Source organism: Oenanthe melanoleuca, chromosome 5 (genome assembly GCF_029582105.1).
Source record: "Oenanthe melanoleuca isolate GR-GAL-2019-014 chromosome 5, OMel1.0, whole genome shotgun sequence".
In the NCBI taxonomy this organism is placed as follows: Eukaryota; Metazoa; Chordata; class Aves; order Passeriformes; family Muscicapidae; genus Oenanthe; species Oenanthe melanoleuca.
The window spans coordinates 37,039,554-37,056,834 of NC_079339.1; the positions used below are offsets into that span (position 1 = coordinate 37,039,554).

The 17,281-nt window shown below is 37.5% G+C and overlaps 1 protein-coding gene across 4 annotated transcripts; it reads right to left on the reverse strand.

The window, feature by feature from the left end:
• Positions 1 to 936: 936 nt before the first annotated feature.
• Positions 937 to 16,370, reverse strand: MBIP (MAP3K12 binding inhibitory protein 1). Of its 4 annotated transcripts, none has more exons than XM_056492999.1 (9): positions 16,185 to 16,370; positions 11,536 to 11,655; positions 9,640 to 9,852; positions 9,439 to 9,535; positions 7,933 to 7,998; positions 6,269 to 6,421; positions 3,768 to 3,865; positions 2,396 to 2,434; positions 937 to 1,732 (listed from the first exon to the last, which is right to left on the reverse strand). In XM_056492999.1, the coding sequence occupies exons 1-9, from the start codon at positions 16,302 to 16,304 to the stop codon at positions 1,625 to 1,627; spliced, it is 1,014 nt and encodes a 337-aa protein (XP_056348974.1). In that variant the 5' UTR covers positions 16,305 to 16,370; the 3' UTR covers positions 937 to 1,624. The 4 variants fall into 4 exon arrangements, with proteins under 4 accessions (XP_056348974.1, XP_056348973.1, XP_056348977.1 ...); XM_056492998.1 differs by having other exon boundaries at positions 937 to 1,735; XM_056493002.1 differs by lacking the exon at positions 7,933 to 7,998 and having other exon boundaries at positions 16,185 to 16,341.
• Positions 16,371 to 17,281: the final 911 nt, after the last annotated feature.

A 17,281-nucleotide genomic window follows, 5' to 3' on the forward strand; every position in this document is an offset into this window, starting at 1 on the left:
TCCAAAGAAAACTACATACTGCAAAAGCACCTTTACTGCAAATGCAGTGGACTTAGCCACCATGTGCTACCAGTACTTGTACTATGATGCATGAGTGGAGCTGCTGCTTTATAAAAGCTAAAGCCCTTCAGCCATTCCTCCTGGCCCTGAAGTGTATGGTGTGGCAACTGTACCCACACTGTACTCTTTCAAGCTATGGCTCCTGGGCCAGAGGACCAAAAAAAGAAGTAAAGCTTATCTACTTGAAGTAAGAAAGTTGCAGCTTGCTGCGCTGCTTCACCGAAACAACCCTCATAAAACATATTGTTAGGATGTTCAATAATGGCAAGGCTTCATGTCCATTTCAACAAAAGTCTCTGTAGGATACTGCTCTAACATGTAGCACACAGGACAATCTTCAACTGCAACAGTACCTCTTCCTATCCACTGTTGTACTCGAGACGCTCATCTCCTGGAAGGAGAAGCAGCGGCTCAGAGGTTACTATCATACTGTCATCCTTCCTGGAGCCAGGACAAGAGCTCAAGCAGCCTTCTCTCCCATCTCTTCTAATACACCTCCACAGAAACATCAGCTGCAGCTGCTATAACAAATATTATTCTGGATAAAAAGACAAGGTCACAGAAAACACCTACTATTCTTCAAAGGCTGTGTCAAGTCAGTACTGTTCATAACACCTGTCACAGAGACTGATACAGGGACAATATGATCAACAATGACTGCTGTAAGCAGAGCAGTTTGCATAAAACTCCCTCGGTAACAGCTACTTTTCTTCTAAACTGAAATAATGACAGGCAGTAAATACAAGAATTTGTATAAATAGAAAATGGTTTATTAAAAACAAACAAAAAGTCACAACACAATCTCATTTCACAGTCTGGCCAAAGGTCAGACGCTAAACAAGCATCCATGCTTCAAAAGTCATGTAAGCATGCATATAGAAGGGAAGTTGGTGCCTTGCTGGCAGCTCCTCAAAATCTCCTCTGGGATGGTTTTTAGAATACACTGTTTGTGAACAGGTTACGAAATTTGAATTCCCACAAAACACTGAAAAAGTGTAGAACAGTTGTTTTTATTTACACATATAGGATTTCCATAAACACCTGTCACACAGAAATGCAATTTTCTGCATTTCCAACAGCTGTGAAAACAGTGACAAATACAGAAAAAACCCACAGGTAAGCATACATTCTGCAAGGCTCTGGTAATTTTTTTCCCAAAGTCTGTTTATTTCTGAGGAAGTACTTAATTTCACAAGTCTATGCAAACTACTTACATGAACAGTATCCAAAAGATAGTCCTTTTGAATACTTAGTCACCAAGAATTACACAGTGAGATGTAGCTTTTGTGTGCAGGTTATGACTTTTCACATACAAACAATGCTGCAGTCCTCCTTTATAACAGAAGGGAACGGATTATTAGAATGACATTCCTGAAACATTCTTCATTTTAAAGTAACTATTTCATTAATAAGGCTGCTTTTAAAGAAGTTACTCTGAAAGAAAGCTTTCAAGATCATCCAAAAGGAGCGTGCTTTGTCTTCATTGCTAGTCATCTCTGACGAACACTACTCAGGTCTATGGTTTAGGTATGTGTAAATCATGATGAGGATTCTGAAAACACTTCTATCGAAGAAGCTGCTCAGCCTCCTTGAACTTGCTTTCTTTTGTTTTCCTCAGTAATGCCTGTTTTATAGCATTGATCTTTTCATCAAGTTCAGCCAGTGAATAGCTCTGCTAAAAGAACAAAATAAAAATCACAATCATTTACATCTTGTAATTGCTAGAGAAGTGGCTTATCACTTGATACTTGAGGTCACTGCATATTGCACTAAGTGATAGAACTATTTCTGCAGAATTGCCTGAATATAGTCTTTGCCTATTTAAATTTAAAGGAAAAAGAATGTAAACTTGCAAGAAAGACAGTCCTAATAATGGATCAATATATTCATGCTACTTCTATTAGATGCTGGTTTAGTCTGCTCATAAAAATACCTAAGAAATTTCTTCATGTTAAAACACTGGATGAGACTACCTAGATTTTGCAGAACTTGGGTTTATAGCAAAAGGGGATTTTTTTCCTACTGCCCAACATCAAGCTCCTCTGTGCCACTTAACCTGATGATGATGATTATAGAATCACCATTTTAGAATTATAAATTTGTTTTATTCTACCTTCCTCCTAACTGGTGAAAACCCTAGTATATATTCTTAGAAGACTCATTTCCTTGTAACATCCATTAGCTTTCTGTCTCCTTCCCTTTCTCGTTGGCAGCAAGCTATCCAATACTGATAGAGCTACTTCTGAGAACTGACATACTTGCTTCATAGAACTTCTGCTTACTTTCTACTCAAAACATCCTAAACTTAAGAAAAATAAGAGTTAACAGCACTTACATGGGGAGATTGAACCTTTCTCCTCTTGCCAGAAGAGCTCTGAAGAAAAGACAATCAAAACAGACTTAAATGTTGCACTGACAGAAGACCACAAATAATTCTGTAACAACATTGTCAAGAGTCTTTAAAGTATAGAAAAAACCTGACTGTCATTCCATGGATTAAAGAAACCTTTTTTATAATTGAGTGCTTTGGATCATGAGAATACTACTGGAGAGCAGTCAGAAGCTGTTGAAGCTTCTCCAAATATGGCAGTCAACAACTATCAATTTAACTGAAGCTTCCTTCAGACAGAATTGAGTTTTTGAAATTGTCAATATTTTTGTCCCTAAAATTTACCCATATCCACACCAATATTTATGCAAAACTTCAGATAAAATGTGCTAATTACTGTGCAACACTACTATTGCCATCATCATATTTTTTTCCCTGATCCTTATTCTAGAGATCCCAAAGCATTTTCAATTTAAATTTCAAATTTAAATTTCAGCGTATGAAAGTTTGTGTGTTAACTTCTGGTTTTCAGCCACTTGAAGGAATGAGCTCATAAACAAAGAACTTCATTGGTCTCCAACATAAATTTTAAAAATTAAATAAAAATGTGCACTGTTGCTATTAATTTTTATTAAATGACTCTTGTTTGGCTGGTCTCAAGGGAGAAGATATAAATTAAAATGGATAAACAGTAAAAGAGATATTCTTACTGTTACATGGGGAAAGAAGAGCAAGATAACAGATAAGAAATTTCTACAGTCAAATAGAGCCTAATGCAGAAACAACTCATGTTCTCGTTGTCCTAATACCCTTTGGTGAGGGAAGGTTAAGGTGTACTATTCAGAGAGAGACAGAGCTCTGCCTGAAAACCAGAAATAAAGAAAACTAAGTCACAGAATCACATGAAACAAATTTTAAACAGTTTACTCTCTTATCCTTTTGGAAGTTATTCATGTATCATTAGCAATTAGATCATGTACAGAAGCCCAAATGATTTCACATGTTTTAAGCCATTAATGATTTGTATTAAAAAAAAAAATCAAAATTTCAGTCCCTTTTCTTGACAGAAGAAGCACTTCTGATTTTAAGGCAAGGGGAAGAAATACAAGCTCTCTGACATATTTTTTACAAATTAGTTAAACTTGGGTGGCAGCAATTTTCTTCCCCAACAGATACTTTCTTCTTTTGAGTGAGAAATTAGGTAAAGATGAACTGGATTAGATGGTCCACATGTAATATAACCACTACACCAAGCCAGAGCTGTTTATTAAAAGTGTCTGCCCTCCGAATCTAAATTTTTCTCTGTACATCAAAGATTCAACCACAAAAGGCACAAACACATTTAGATATGCCGAAAGAAGGTGAGAAAATTTCTTACTACAGATTGAAAATATTCAGGAGACAGTCCTTCCAGCTCAAGGATCTTATCTTCAAGCTTCTTAATTCTCTGATAAATGTCTCTTGGTACTGGACCACCTAAATACATCAGTAGTAATGCAAAGAAATCAGGAAAAGTGCTTATTTAACTAAAGATAGCAAGTTTGACATTTTAATTCTTCAAGATTAGCTATCAACCAGTAGCTGAAGAAAATAAATGGAAGGGATAATGTAAAGAAAGGATAATTAATATGATTCAGGGTAAAGCCTGATTGATAAACCAGTGCAGTCAATGAAAGCAGTAAGACAACTTCATGTAGTTGGCTGAAGTATGTCTGTCAAGGTCCCTGAAACAACTCATGATCACTCTTACGATGCATTGGTCATACATGGTATGAGGTGTGCTTGACAAAGAACAGTGTTTGCATAGAGGGGAGAACAGGAGTGGGGAATGTGCGTACTGGGTTGAATAACAGAGGTCTAAAAAAAAAAAAAACTCCAAAAAATGACCAAACAACCAAAAAAGTCCCAAGCTCACCTAAGAGCCACCCTGACAAAAAATATCACAACAAAATCCACTCACACCACAAAAACAAAGCACCAAAAAAAATCCCACCTCAACCCATTTCATCTGTACTACAGCAGCTTGGGCTCATTTCCCCATGTAAAAATAGAACTGATCAAAAGATCAGCTTTAGCAAGCATCTTATTTGCACTTCACAGTATTCTGTAATTAAATAACAATATGAAATAACTGTTTATCACAACTAAGTACTGGCTATTCCAATTAAAATGATAGCCCAGTTGTTTCTGAACTGTATTGACAACCAAGTCCACAGCAAGCTTTTACTTTTTGACACCCATTTCCTTTTATTTCTGGGTCTGTTAGACAAGACAGTTCTATTCCACAAATAAGCAAAATAAGCACTATTTTGCGGTTTGGGTTTTGGGTTTTTTTTGCCATTCATCTATTTTGTCCCTTCAAAGAAACAATTTACAGGTAGCTTCACTCTTCAGTTCTGCTCTCTACTCAACAGTCAGACCTACTAATTAAACTGGCTAACCTATCACTCTTAATATTGCTGTCTCTTAATGTAAAGTGAAAAGAGCAGTAGTAGCACTAGAAACTGTTCTGAAAAACAGCCAGTGAGTCAAGATTAACTTTTTCTGTTGCTGGAAGCAAAAACTGGTGGAACAGGTAGCTGAGATATGGTACCTGCTCAGATGAATATTTTTTGCACAGCTCCTGGAGTATACATCAAATAATACTGAGAAGTTCCCCGTGAATGCTGATTTGAACAGGAGTTGAGCTGGTGTTGCATGTTTCCATCTCCTTAACCTATACTATAGTTTAACCGACCCATTCCTTCAGACAAAATTTGATCACCTATTATAGGCACAACATGGAAGCAAGGACTCCTCCTTAGCTACCTCCAACCATTGTTCCCAAACTCCAAAGCTACACACTGTAACCCTAATGCTGGTCAGTCACTTCCAAATTCTATTTCTATGCACAAAAGCCAGCTTATTTTTGAGACAGCTATAGAGCTAAGCATCAAGCTCTGACTGCTGCCTCGAGTACCTAGGCACATCTTCCTCTCCTTGCTGCCGAACAACTTTAATCCACTACACAGTCACAGGCATATAGCAACCTAGTCAATGTTCCAAATATCTTTAAGATAATGGATTGGCAACCTATTCAGTATTCAGAAGACAAACAAACAAACAAAAAAAAAAAATCAAGTGTGTCCACAGTGTCTTGTGTAGAAAATTCACTTCACTAGATGGAGATTGGGCTTCTGTTCTGAGAATAATTTTCAAGAAAAACACTAATTCCTTCTTGAGAAGTGCCTCATTGTGCCTCAGTGCTGTATTATGGAAAACCAGGGCTCAGATGAGGAAAGCAGCTACCTAAAAAACATCAGCCTGATGATTATGGCATTTATTTTAGTGAAAGGTATGGACTCATGTCTGCAGGCCTAAAGAGAAGTAGTAACAACAAGCTTCCCACATTCTGGGAAATAAGCTTTATGCCTAAACGTATTTCAAGAAACATCCATCTTTAGGAAAAGGTTTCAGGCCATCCTTTGATTCTACCACCAGCCCACAAGTTGTCCATGAAGCAGTCCTTAGTCCTAAACTCAGCTTTTCCTGTTCACTGGGTCAAGACAGGACTCCAGTGGCTTCAGAGAACCCCAAGCTTCAGATATTCCATATTATTTTAAATCCTGTTCTTATGTGCTTCTCTCCCTTATTTGTCACCACAAAGTATACATTGACTAATTCAGCATCTCAAATTTGGCATAAACCTCAGTTCTATTTTGGGCATAAAACACGAAACACTAGATCACTGTACTTGGGGTGAACTAAATAAACCCTTCAGTGGATCTATTCACTTTTTTTACAGTATCAGTTTTTGTAGACTTGCCCAGTTTCACCACAGTAATCATAACTGTAGTATAAAATGGCACACCAATATCAAAATTAAAACATCATACAAACCTGTTTGTAACCGTAAGTGTGCTTCAATGTTTTGCAATCTCTCCTCAACAGCTTGGTTTCCACAATCATGCATGGGTACACTAGCTTTGTGACTGGACCCATGGATTCCTTCAGATCTAGTCTGAGGTCCATATGTATTTACTACCCTAGAAACTAGGTAAAGAGAAAATAAATTTCACATATATGCACATGAAACACAAAGTAAACGTAACTAATATAATCAAAATATTGAAGCATGCAATACCTGCTTTAAATCAGTTTTACAGAAGTCGTGCATATGAAGGGTCCCACACACATTAAAATAAAAAGTTCAAGTAAAAGCATTTGCTTATGTTTTTGCATGAGTAACTAAACCTAACAAAACCCCTGGATTTTACATATGCAAAGTAAAATAATTACTCATACATTCATGTAGAATGGCAGAGTCAAGAATTTGTCATCAGCTCCTGATAAACAGCAGAAACCTTAATATCTATGTCAGCAGTTGTACATGTGAATTTTTGTGAATACAAAGAAGATGCCAGACCTAATATTACAGGAAGCATCATAAATACATGAAGATGAGAGGAGGTACACAATTAGAAGAACCAATAAAATTTCACTTCTAATTTTTGTCAGTACACTGCAGTGTACTGTAGATTTAAAGACGATACTGGCAGCTCCAGATGCTGAAGCACACACAGACGTACACCATCCTACTCAGTACTTCATGAAGGCCACATGCTACATTCTTGTTTTAATTTATGCTGGCTTTACTTCCAATTCCTTTCTAAGTGTTTTTCACATTTCAGTTATGAACTGTTCCTCGAAGTGCAAACTTCCCTTTTTTCCTGTATTATGCTGCCATCCAACCAACAAATTAATACTCAGTTTAAAACAGTGATTACTGAAAGAGGTTCTTTGTGAATGATTCTAAAATCAAACCCACTTCTCCATTTCCTTCTTAGCTCACCATACCTTTCAATACTTACTATTGTGCCTTACAGTATTATTCTGAACTACAGAATTCAAAGAAATTAATTGGTTTCTAGGACCAATATCAAGAGGATAACTGAATATTACCACTCTGAAAAATGCAAAAGAGGGTTACTTTCATTCTCATATTGGGTATTTTGTTTGTTTTTAAAGAAGGGCAACTTGCATATACCTAGAGAGCAGCAGATGAACAAGCAATATCTTATGCACAACTTCTGCTGGACATGATTTCTATATTATTTATTCCTTTCCAAAAAATAGTGCAGTGATAATTCATTCCCCAGCTTATCACTTCTTATAAAACTATGTCTCTAAATTTCCACTGTCCCGAAATTATATTCTATTGCAGTACACTTGCACCAACTAATGAAAAATAGACGATAATCCTATTTAATTTCAATTCCTTATTGATGGAAGAAAAGCAAAGTATTGTTCAGCTTCTCTGTCCTGCTTTATCTTTTCCACATTTCCTTTTACACAATGAAAATAGGCTATTCTGTTTTGTTCTTTAGTGCCTAACCATTAATTTAGTAGAGCAGTTAAGGGATTTAAAACCTTGAAAACATAAATGAAAATGTAAAATATGTTAAGTTTGCACTTTTGAGCATTCTATAAGAAGTTTCAATATCAAAAACTTATCAGTGCTGTTATATCTGGATACTTAAATGGGTATTAAAAGAGTTGCTTACCCTTTATATGACTTTTAAATCCAGGATAGGGTGTGAAAATTGCATCTGTTCTGGCACAGCTATTTTCTAAATAAATAATGACATAACAAGTGAGGTCCAAATTATGTATTTATAACTGAAAATATTCTAATCACCATCAGCTTCAACGCTTTAAACAAATCTAATTAAAATGCTTTGAACGATTTAAAAATTCAGAAATACTTAATTCATTCTATAAACACTTGCCCATTAATAGTTTCACACACTTGCATGGACCTACTGCTTTCAATTAGATAAGTCGCGCATATAAATGTATGCACATGTGTATATAGAAGTTTACTGGATCAAGACCAAATTTATTTGGTTCTTACTTTTCCTTGTATTTCTCTGTAACTTATTTTCTTCTTCCTGTACAGAAGCCTTTTTCCTGCTTACCACTGTTATTCTGGTTTTATGTCCTTTTTATCCTTCTCCTGTTTTTTAACTGATCTAATGTACTCATCAGCATTCTTTCCGAAGCCTTTCTGTATTTATTCTGGTCCATGTGACTTCTTTCATTTGCTTAACCATAAAAACGCATAGTATGGACCACCTTAATTTTTTCTAATGTTTATATTTTAATCTCTGTTCATTACGCCAAAGCTTTACACATAATTTATTATGCCTGAACAATGAGACAAGTCTTACTATCAATTATTCTGTACATAATTAACAGTTTTGGGAAACAGTATTTCACTATCTAGCATATTCTACTAAACTTGTCCTTTGCACTCCAACTAATATTCAAACAGTTAAACTCTCTAAGAAGCTTACTGAACAATAAGGTTTGATCTCTAAGAGCTTAAGCACCTGATACAGACAATGCACACGTGGGCACACAGGTACTTAGAAAATATCTCTGTACTACTTATGTAGTTTTATGTATATAAAACTGTCTTAACTTCGAAGGTGCATGTGGCCACAGTTACTGATCCTGTAAATGGGATCCAGTCTGCCAGATGGATTTAAGATTGGTTACAGATACAGCCAATCATACTGCAATGTGAGTAATGTTAAAAAAAGAAAAAGTCATTTCAAGTAGCTAGTAATACAACTTCACTGTAAAGAATACTTCTTTATAATTTAACTAGCATTAAATTAACTTGAATTTGAATATGCAATTCACAAGACATTTCTGAATTGCAATTCCATTTACTTTGGAGGAACATTATTAAAACACCGGAAACAATAGCTACAAAATCATCTGATTTAAGACAGCAGTTCTTAAAACTAACACAATACTAAATATAATCTTTCTGTATGTGATGCATTAAACATTGCCATCCAGTGACTACTCAATTTATTTTTCTGACATCTGCAGTGCACAGGCAAGTTCTAAATTTTAAAACAAAGTTACTCTTTTTTAAAAGTTCTGTTTTAAATATAGATTAGTGCTTTTGGAAAAAAAACAAAAAAATCCAAAAAAGAACAATAACAACAAAATCCACACAAATTGCTATGAAGATTAAAGTCTGGCTAGCCAGTTACCTTGATTACAATCAATAACATTGCAAAATTCCCTGACATTATTTTCATTGATCTCGGCTTGTTTCCTCTCGATGAAGGCTGATATCCGCCTGTCAATCTGCAGGTAATAAACATTAGAGCATATATCTATTTCATTCTTTAAATTTAAAATTTACAAAAGTCTTTCATTTTTCTGTTTTTAAACTCAAATAAATCACTTACTTCTGCTTTTCCAGCTTTTATTTGGACCACTTCTGGATCAAAATTAAAATGAGCATCCTTCAGATCTCTCAATTCATAACTTCCATACTTTTCTTCAGTCTGACTATTACCATCGTAAACATCTAAACTTGTCTGGCTTTCTGGTTTACCTGCAGGTTCAACATGACCTGTATTTTCCTCTTTGATCAATGACTGGAGTTTTTCTAAGAGAGGCTGAACAAAGAAACAGAGTATTAGGGTTAAAAAAATAAAAGTCCAAAAGTCTCAAAGCCAAGAAGGCAAGTACTATTACAATTTCCAAACCAGACCAATGGAAATAATTTTGGGAATCACAACATCTTCCTCTGATGGAACACAGTAATAAGATTAAAAAGAAGTTTCAAATATTGTGCACACCACGATTCTGACCTTTTAGACCTGTGTCTTTTAGAGGTTTGTAGAGGAAAATTCCCAAATTTCTGTGAAAACCTGCCCATACTCCCTAAATCAAAGCTTCAATTGCTGGCATCAATGCCACTTAATTAACATGTCATTCAAATGCTTACTCAGAACAGCAAGGCTTAGTATTTTTCCTCCTTAACAAGAAATCCAGTGCTCTTACACTGTAAAGCCTTTACTTTATCACATCAGCACTACATTCTCCACTTGAAACCGTAGTTGCCCAAGTGAATGAGAGAACACAGACATGAAATACATAGGCATTATCATGAACACATGCTTTGCTTGACACGGTTGATTATCTACTTAGGTCATGAAATTAAATGAGAAAAGGCACTGACATTTGTGGCAGGAAAAATGCTTATTTTACTGCAATAACTCTTATGTACAATGTAACATCAAAACCTCAGTACATATATGTATGTCCCTGTCTCTTTTTAAATTTCCATCAGTTCCAACTAGCCTGAATATCACTGCTTATTTTCTCTCCACAAATTATTTTAATTTTTAAAAGACAACATGATTTTTAGCAGTCACATTTTCTGAAATGCAATCAAATTCCTACTTGCAGCATTCTTACATGTTAGATGTAAATTTTATTTGCTTTTATCTTTCATATTTCCTCTTTCTGCTCAACACACCAAAGATCTGGTGGATGTCTGGAAAATAAAGGGTCTTTCTTTTACCTACAGACAAGAAAATATAGAAACTTCCCTTTTCATTCTCTCAGTAGTATTGCACCTCAAATAATTTATTGAGTAGCTGAAGCAAAGCAATAGTACTCAAATCCCATCTTCTACATATGAACTATCAAGGTCAAAACACTGCTCAGTTACCAGCTGACAAACTGCTTTCCCTTCCTGCCATGCAACTGAATTACGTTTGGCAGGGTTGTAAAGTTCTAAATAGTTAAAAGAAATGACAGTAATGGTGACTGGCTACTTGGCAAGATGAGACATTAATGTCAAAGAAATTACTCTTTTTTAAAAAAAACAACCTACGCTGAAAATATATTTAATTGCAGTAAGACACTCCAGGATGTGTCATGCTGGGATAATGCCACTTCTTGAACCACTGAAAGCACTCTATGAGCCTCAAAACTCACCCAACGCATGGAATCATTATCATAGCATGACACACACCTGCCGTGTCTTATTGCTTAATTATAACCCACCATAGATGGAAATGTATCACATTTACAATGCAAGTCTAGAAATCAATGAGGCTGCATTTATTCAGCCTGCTCACCTACAGTGGCTATTCCCATCACTAATCTGAAAAATCCGTAAATGTGAGTACCTATGGAGCATAGTGGAATCCCAAGCATTTAACACTTTTGCATTCATTTCTTGTTGAACACAGGAAAGTAAGATCAAAATTACTGGAATTTTACAGTTGAGATTACTTTTAGTTGTTGATCATTTTTGTCAAGCCAAATGCGTCCCATGAAATATTTACCTGTAAACATAAAATATGCTGCTGAAGTGCACTAAAGAGCAAGGCTGGCTGAAGTGCTGATGTGCTCTGAAGCTTGCTCCAATCGATTACAACTTTCACAATATCCTCTCCGAGATTAAGCTTCAACAGGGCAAAACAAACACAATCAAAATTGTATTATCTGTATTAACACCAAAAAAGTACGCAAGGCTTCTACAAGACAACAATTACGCTCAGTCTCATATAGACCCATCCCAATTTTAGAAGAGAACATTGGAAAGATTCGATATTAATTATAGTCCAAGCAGCTATCATATTCCAAGTAAGCTGGTATTTGTAGAATATATTCTAAAATTAAAAATTCCTAACTAACTCTTCATACTTTCATTGTATTCATTCGGTCCTTGGCTTTAATTAATTTTTGTCTGAAAGCATATTGTTCATGTTAATCACTTATACCATCTTTGCTTTTAATGAATACTAGAACCACCGGTATGAAGAAACATGACCCAGGATAGCTGTCTCCTGTAGGTTCATGTACTTTACTCCAAGATTACAGGACTATATATACCTGCATGACCCACATCTTGATGTAACACCATGGCACATTTTTGAACTTTTACTTGCTACTAACCCAAAAAATAAAAATAAGTGCATAAAAATAATTATTTTTAATATCTCAAAGTTTAACAAACTCTGGATTACACAGCACCACTAATTAAACCTATTTTCAAATCACACTCTTTTCCTGTATTTGTATTTGTACTGAAATGAACAATTGCCACAGTCTATTCTTGCTGCCAAGGAGCTGCAATATTTAAATCCCAAGACAATTTAAAAAAAACACACATAATCAATTTGAAGTATTATTTAGAAGAACTATGTAGCTTCTACAAGCTAAAAATACACTTTCTAATACAAAGATGATTGTCAATAAACTCTAATGAGCTAACACATTTTATACACCCAACTTTGCCCTTTTCGTTACAATAAAGCTCTTCTCAAGATTTGAGAGGTTATCACTTTCATTTCCCAAAGCTAAGTAAGTTGTTCTCCAACCAAGCATCCTGCAAGTGATACCCCGAATTCTAAATACAAATAAAATTGTTGTTTGAAATCAAGAGGATCTACAGGTACTCTGCTTGCAACACTGAATTCCCAATTCATATGCACATTTGTACATCTACATCTATTGTCAGAGATCAGACAGCTAAGCTATAGAAGCTGAACTGAGTAGTGCTGCCAACCTTTTGGCCCTGGTGCAGTGAAAGCCAAGGGAGAGAGAAACTCAAGGCAAGAACAGAAGTGAAGACATCATGTCTGGTCACTCTGACGCTGACCATTCTGATGAAGGAAATAACAAGGACATTACTAGCCTAAGAAGAACCATCAGAAGATTGTGGTTCTAAAGGAGACCAACAGTCAGTCAATCCCTGCATATTCCTCATTCCTTCTATTAAAAAAGAAAGTGGGGGTGGAAACAGAAACAGGCACCTCAGGAAGATGACAAAAGTAACCTTTTACTCATGGTCTAAAGACACTTAACTTCTAACAGCATCAAATATTGTAAATAAGAACACAGAATGCATACACATTCATGTCCTGAAGCCACCACAAAGTGTATGAGGTAACACTGAGAAACTGCACACAAGAATGCCTCCATCAATCCGAAGGCAGATCTGTGGATGACAAGCTGTTCTGCATTAGTTTCAAATCCCAGCATTAATACAATTTTGTAAAAAAACTACAAGCCTGAACCTTCCTTCTTTAGTCAAAGTTCAGCCTTGCTAAATTCAGGATTAGTTCCAAAATTACATAGCAAAGGACACAGTCTAATTAGATATATAATGTATTTTAGATAATTTTCACACAAATGGTTATCTCTGTTTAGTACTTAAGCTAAGTACAGAGGATGTAGGAAAAGTAATGTTCTAGGACATCTTGAACAAGTTTCAAAATCAAGACTATATTCAGAATTTAGTAGGAATAAAATTTACATTAGGAATTAAGCTATTGTGCATGTGACCAGCCAAAGGACATATTTCTGCCCAAAGTTTCTAGAGTAACATCTCCTATATGGTATATTACAGTCTACTGGCAGGGGAAAAAAGGTGTAGATTAAGTCATTCAAATGAAACAAAAGTGCAACTGCAATTTCCTAATAAACCTCCTTTTTTAAAAAGAATAAGCTGATATGTGCCCTTATATCATGGACAACTCCTGTCCAGGTGGTTCAATGCACAAAAAGCAACAGAACTTCTCACTTAGAATAGTTTAGAGGCCAATCATATTTTTAACTCACAGACACTGCTTTTAAATAATAGAATAAACCCCTCCTGCATCAACAAAAGTTTCTAGTACAATAGAGTAAATTCTCAATCTTTCACATTCTACTACTTATAAGAACTGTGACAGATTTATAAATTCAGTGTTTTGATAACTTCAAAGCCTTTGTCTGATTGATTAAAAAGTCCACAGCCTATTCAATTTACAGGAACGTAAGTAATTTCAGCCCTTTTGAAATTTGTTTTATGAAAACACTGGCTATCACTTGAATCTTAAAGAAATTTTCAGGATCAACTGTATTGGTTTTAAGAGTTGTTATTTTCAGATTTCCTCCTGGTAACTGCTGTTGATTGCTCCAGTAAAAAAAATTTCTCCACCAGAAATATTCCTGCTTACAGCCCAATTTACTAACATAAATCCAACTTAAACTACTATAACGTATCACCAACTGTGACTGCTAACAATTTGGAACATGCTCAGTCATCCCTTCTAAAGGCAAATGGGGAATCAGTAGTTTCAGTCAAAAATGCAAGACAGTTTGCTAGAATCCGTAAGGGGGTAAAACACAGCAGTTCAATCTGTCAGAATTCAAGCACTGACAGACAAGTGTGCAACTCAGCAACTGCAAAGGATCATAACTGAGCAATTAAAAGGACTTTCACAGCTAAGATGGAGCAACCAGATCCTTATTCAACCAGTGCACTGGGCACTAAAATGTGTCTGCTGTCATGGGAAGGAGACACTCCAAGCACCAAAGTAGCTGTGCCACAGCTACTGTAACTCTCCTGAGGGGATGTAGCTACTCTAAACAGTTCCCTCACAATTGTCTGTGCACACCCAGTTACTTTTAAAAATCACCAAGGCCTTTCCAGTGACATGCTAATTGTAGAGCCAGCTTTGGAGAAAAAGTAAGCTACTGAAGTCAAGAGAGAAAAATAAGAGTTTTTAATGCAGGTTTAGAAACAATGAATTAAACTTGTGACGAATACTGTAGTTAAAAGCTTAAGAAACTTTCCCCTTAGTCTCTTCTGCATTTTTCATAAATATAAGAGTTCCAACTTTTCTCTTATATGTTCTAATACTGTCATTCGCAGTGCTGTCCTCACACTTAGATAAACTGACAGTCACTAGCTCTTCACTGATCACATTCAGAATTTTCACCAAGAATAATTATGGAGCCTTTAAACCTCAACAGTTTTCATGCCTCAGTAATCCTAAGAGCCAGCTGTGTCTGAACATCAGTTTAGTGCCGTACTCCTGTTCAAATACCACGGTGATTTTTAATTATTTCAGATAGGAAAACTGAGACTCTTAAGCAAATGCCTGAATTATCAAGCCTTTAATTTTGGTTGCCTTTTGTTTGAAAACAGGGACAATTGTTAACATACTTGGAGGTAAGAAGCAACTATAATAAGAATTTTATACAGATGAGAGGTGAAACACTAAAAAATAATTTCAGATCAGCCAGCAGCTACTCCTAAACTGCCTCTGCATCTAAGAGTCCACTTCTGTACCAAACATACATTAAGACACACTAGCTCCTGCAGATATTGCTTATCATCTGGCCCCAAATCTTCAAACTGCTAACTCTTGAAGTAAGAGTGTGCTTCTACTGCCTTCACATAAACGTTTCTACAGTGGAAAAACATTTCCACAGTGGAAAACTAATCTGTAAATTATTTATAGCAATAATTATTACTAAAACCTTCTCCTGATAAGGGCCTTCTACCCCTACTGCAACATCTGTTACAAATTCAGACACAACTAAACATAAAGTAGGTGTTTCAACTTAAGTACTATAAAGCAGAGCATCTTTAAAAACTCTGACCCTTAGATACACTGTGTGTTTCATAGCAAGTTATTACCAAGGCAGGGCTAACTTCAAGCTCCTCATCATTTATTTTGATTTAATGCACTGGAAGCTTCCCGTAGCTTTTCAATTCAGAGTAATTAATTAGGATACAGCAATTAAGCAAATTGCACTTTCCCATGGAAGAGATCATCCGTCAAACTACAAAGTGACAAGCGACGTCCCGTCACGGCGAGGCAGAGGCGCGGTCCCGGCTGTGGGAGGGAAGCAGCAGCAGCGGTCCCGCACCTGGGGCTGCCCCGGCCGGAGGGAGCGGGGAGGGAGGCAGCCGGCACCGCCGCCCCAGCCCTGGCAGAAGCCAGGCGGGCGCCAACACCCTCCAGAAACGAGGCAGCTCCCTCGTGTGTGGCAGGTTTATATCCTCTCCAGCGCCGCACGCCATTCCTGGAGCCCACAAGGCCCCGCAGGCCGGGGAGAAGCAGCAGCCAGCCCTGCGCGGGCCCCAAAGCGAGGTGATGCGAGGCGGGCGCCCCGCTCCGCCCAGGACCTCTCCCTCCGCCCGCCCCTCACTCACCTGTCCTGCCAGCCCGGCCAGGCAGCGCAGGGCGCTGCTGGCTACCTCGGAGGCCGCAGGGTCGACCTCCGGAGCGCGGCCGCCGGGGGGGACCGGGCCGGGCGCTACCACCGCCGCCATGACACCGGGCCGGGCCGCGGCCGCGCTGTCGCCCCGCGATGACGAGCGCCGGGCGCTGGCCCCGCCCGGCGCGCTGATGGACAGGCGCGGCAGCCAATGGCAGCGCCCGGGCCCGGGGCGCGCTCCCGGGGCCGCTGCGGGGGCGCGCTCCCTCAGCCTCGGCTCGGCCCCGGCTCCGGGCGCGCCTTCGGGCAAACGCGCCCTGCCCGTGTGCGCTTCTGTGCAGCGGGGTACCGCCCTTTCAGCTGCGCATTGCTGGTTACGCCTTCACTTTTTTGCATTCGCTTGTGTCGTTCAAAGCCTTGCGGGTGCAGCAGGGTTGTTTTTAAATCAGACTGCAAGGTTTGTCAGACTGCTTTTGATTCTGCGGATTGCGAAATTCTATTACCTGAAAGTCAGTTTACTTGTAAATTTCTTTTCTAAGACAGTATAAATGCTTATAAAGGTTTCCTACATGGTGTTTCTTTTGATAGCCTAATTTTGATCTTCTTTCTGTTCCCTGACCCTCTACCCCCAGTATTTTTTATTCCATTGAAAAAGGGTGAGTGCAGTTGTATTTACAAACGTTAAAACATTCTTAAATAAAAATACTAGAAAGGCAGATTATTTGACTGATGTTTTGGGGGTTCCTTTCCAGATAAGACATACCTTGATGTAGTAAAAATAAATGCTACTAAACAAGGCTTTGAGCGCCAGCAACCCACAACATTTGAAGACACTCAAGCAGAGAAAGCTCTGCTCAGTTCCACGGAAAAATTACTTCCAAAGAGGACGTCAGTGTTAATGATGACAAATACATTGCATGAGTATCGGCATTTTGCAAGAATATCTCATCTAGGGTGAACTAGATGGCATTTGCTTGGATTCAGTGATGAAGACTATTCTTTGGATTCAGAAATACTTACAGCAGAATGTGTTTATGATTTAAAAGCTCTGAAACATATAGAAATTTACTTCATTCCTGAAAACACACAGCT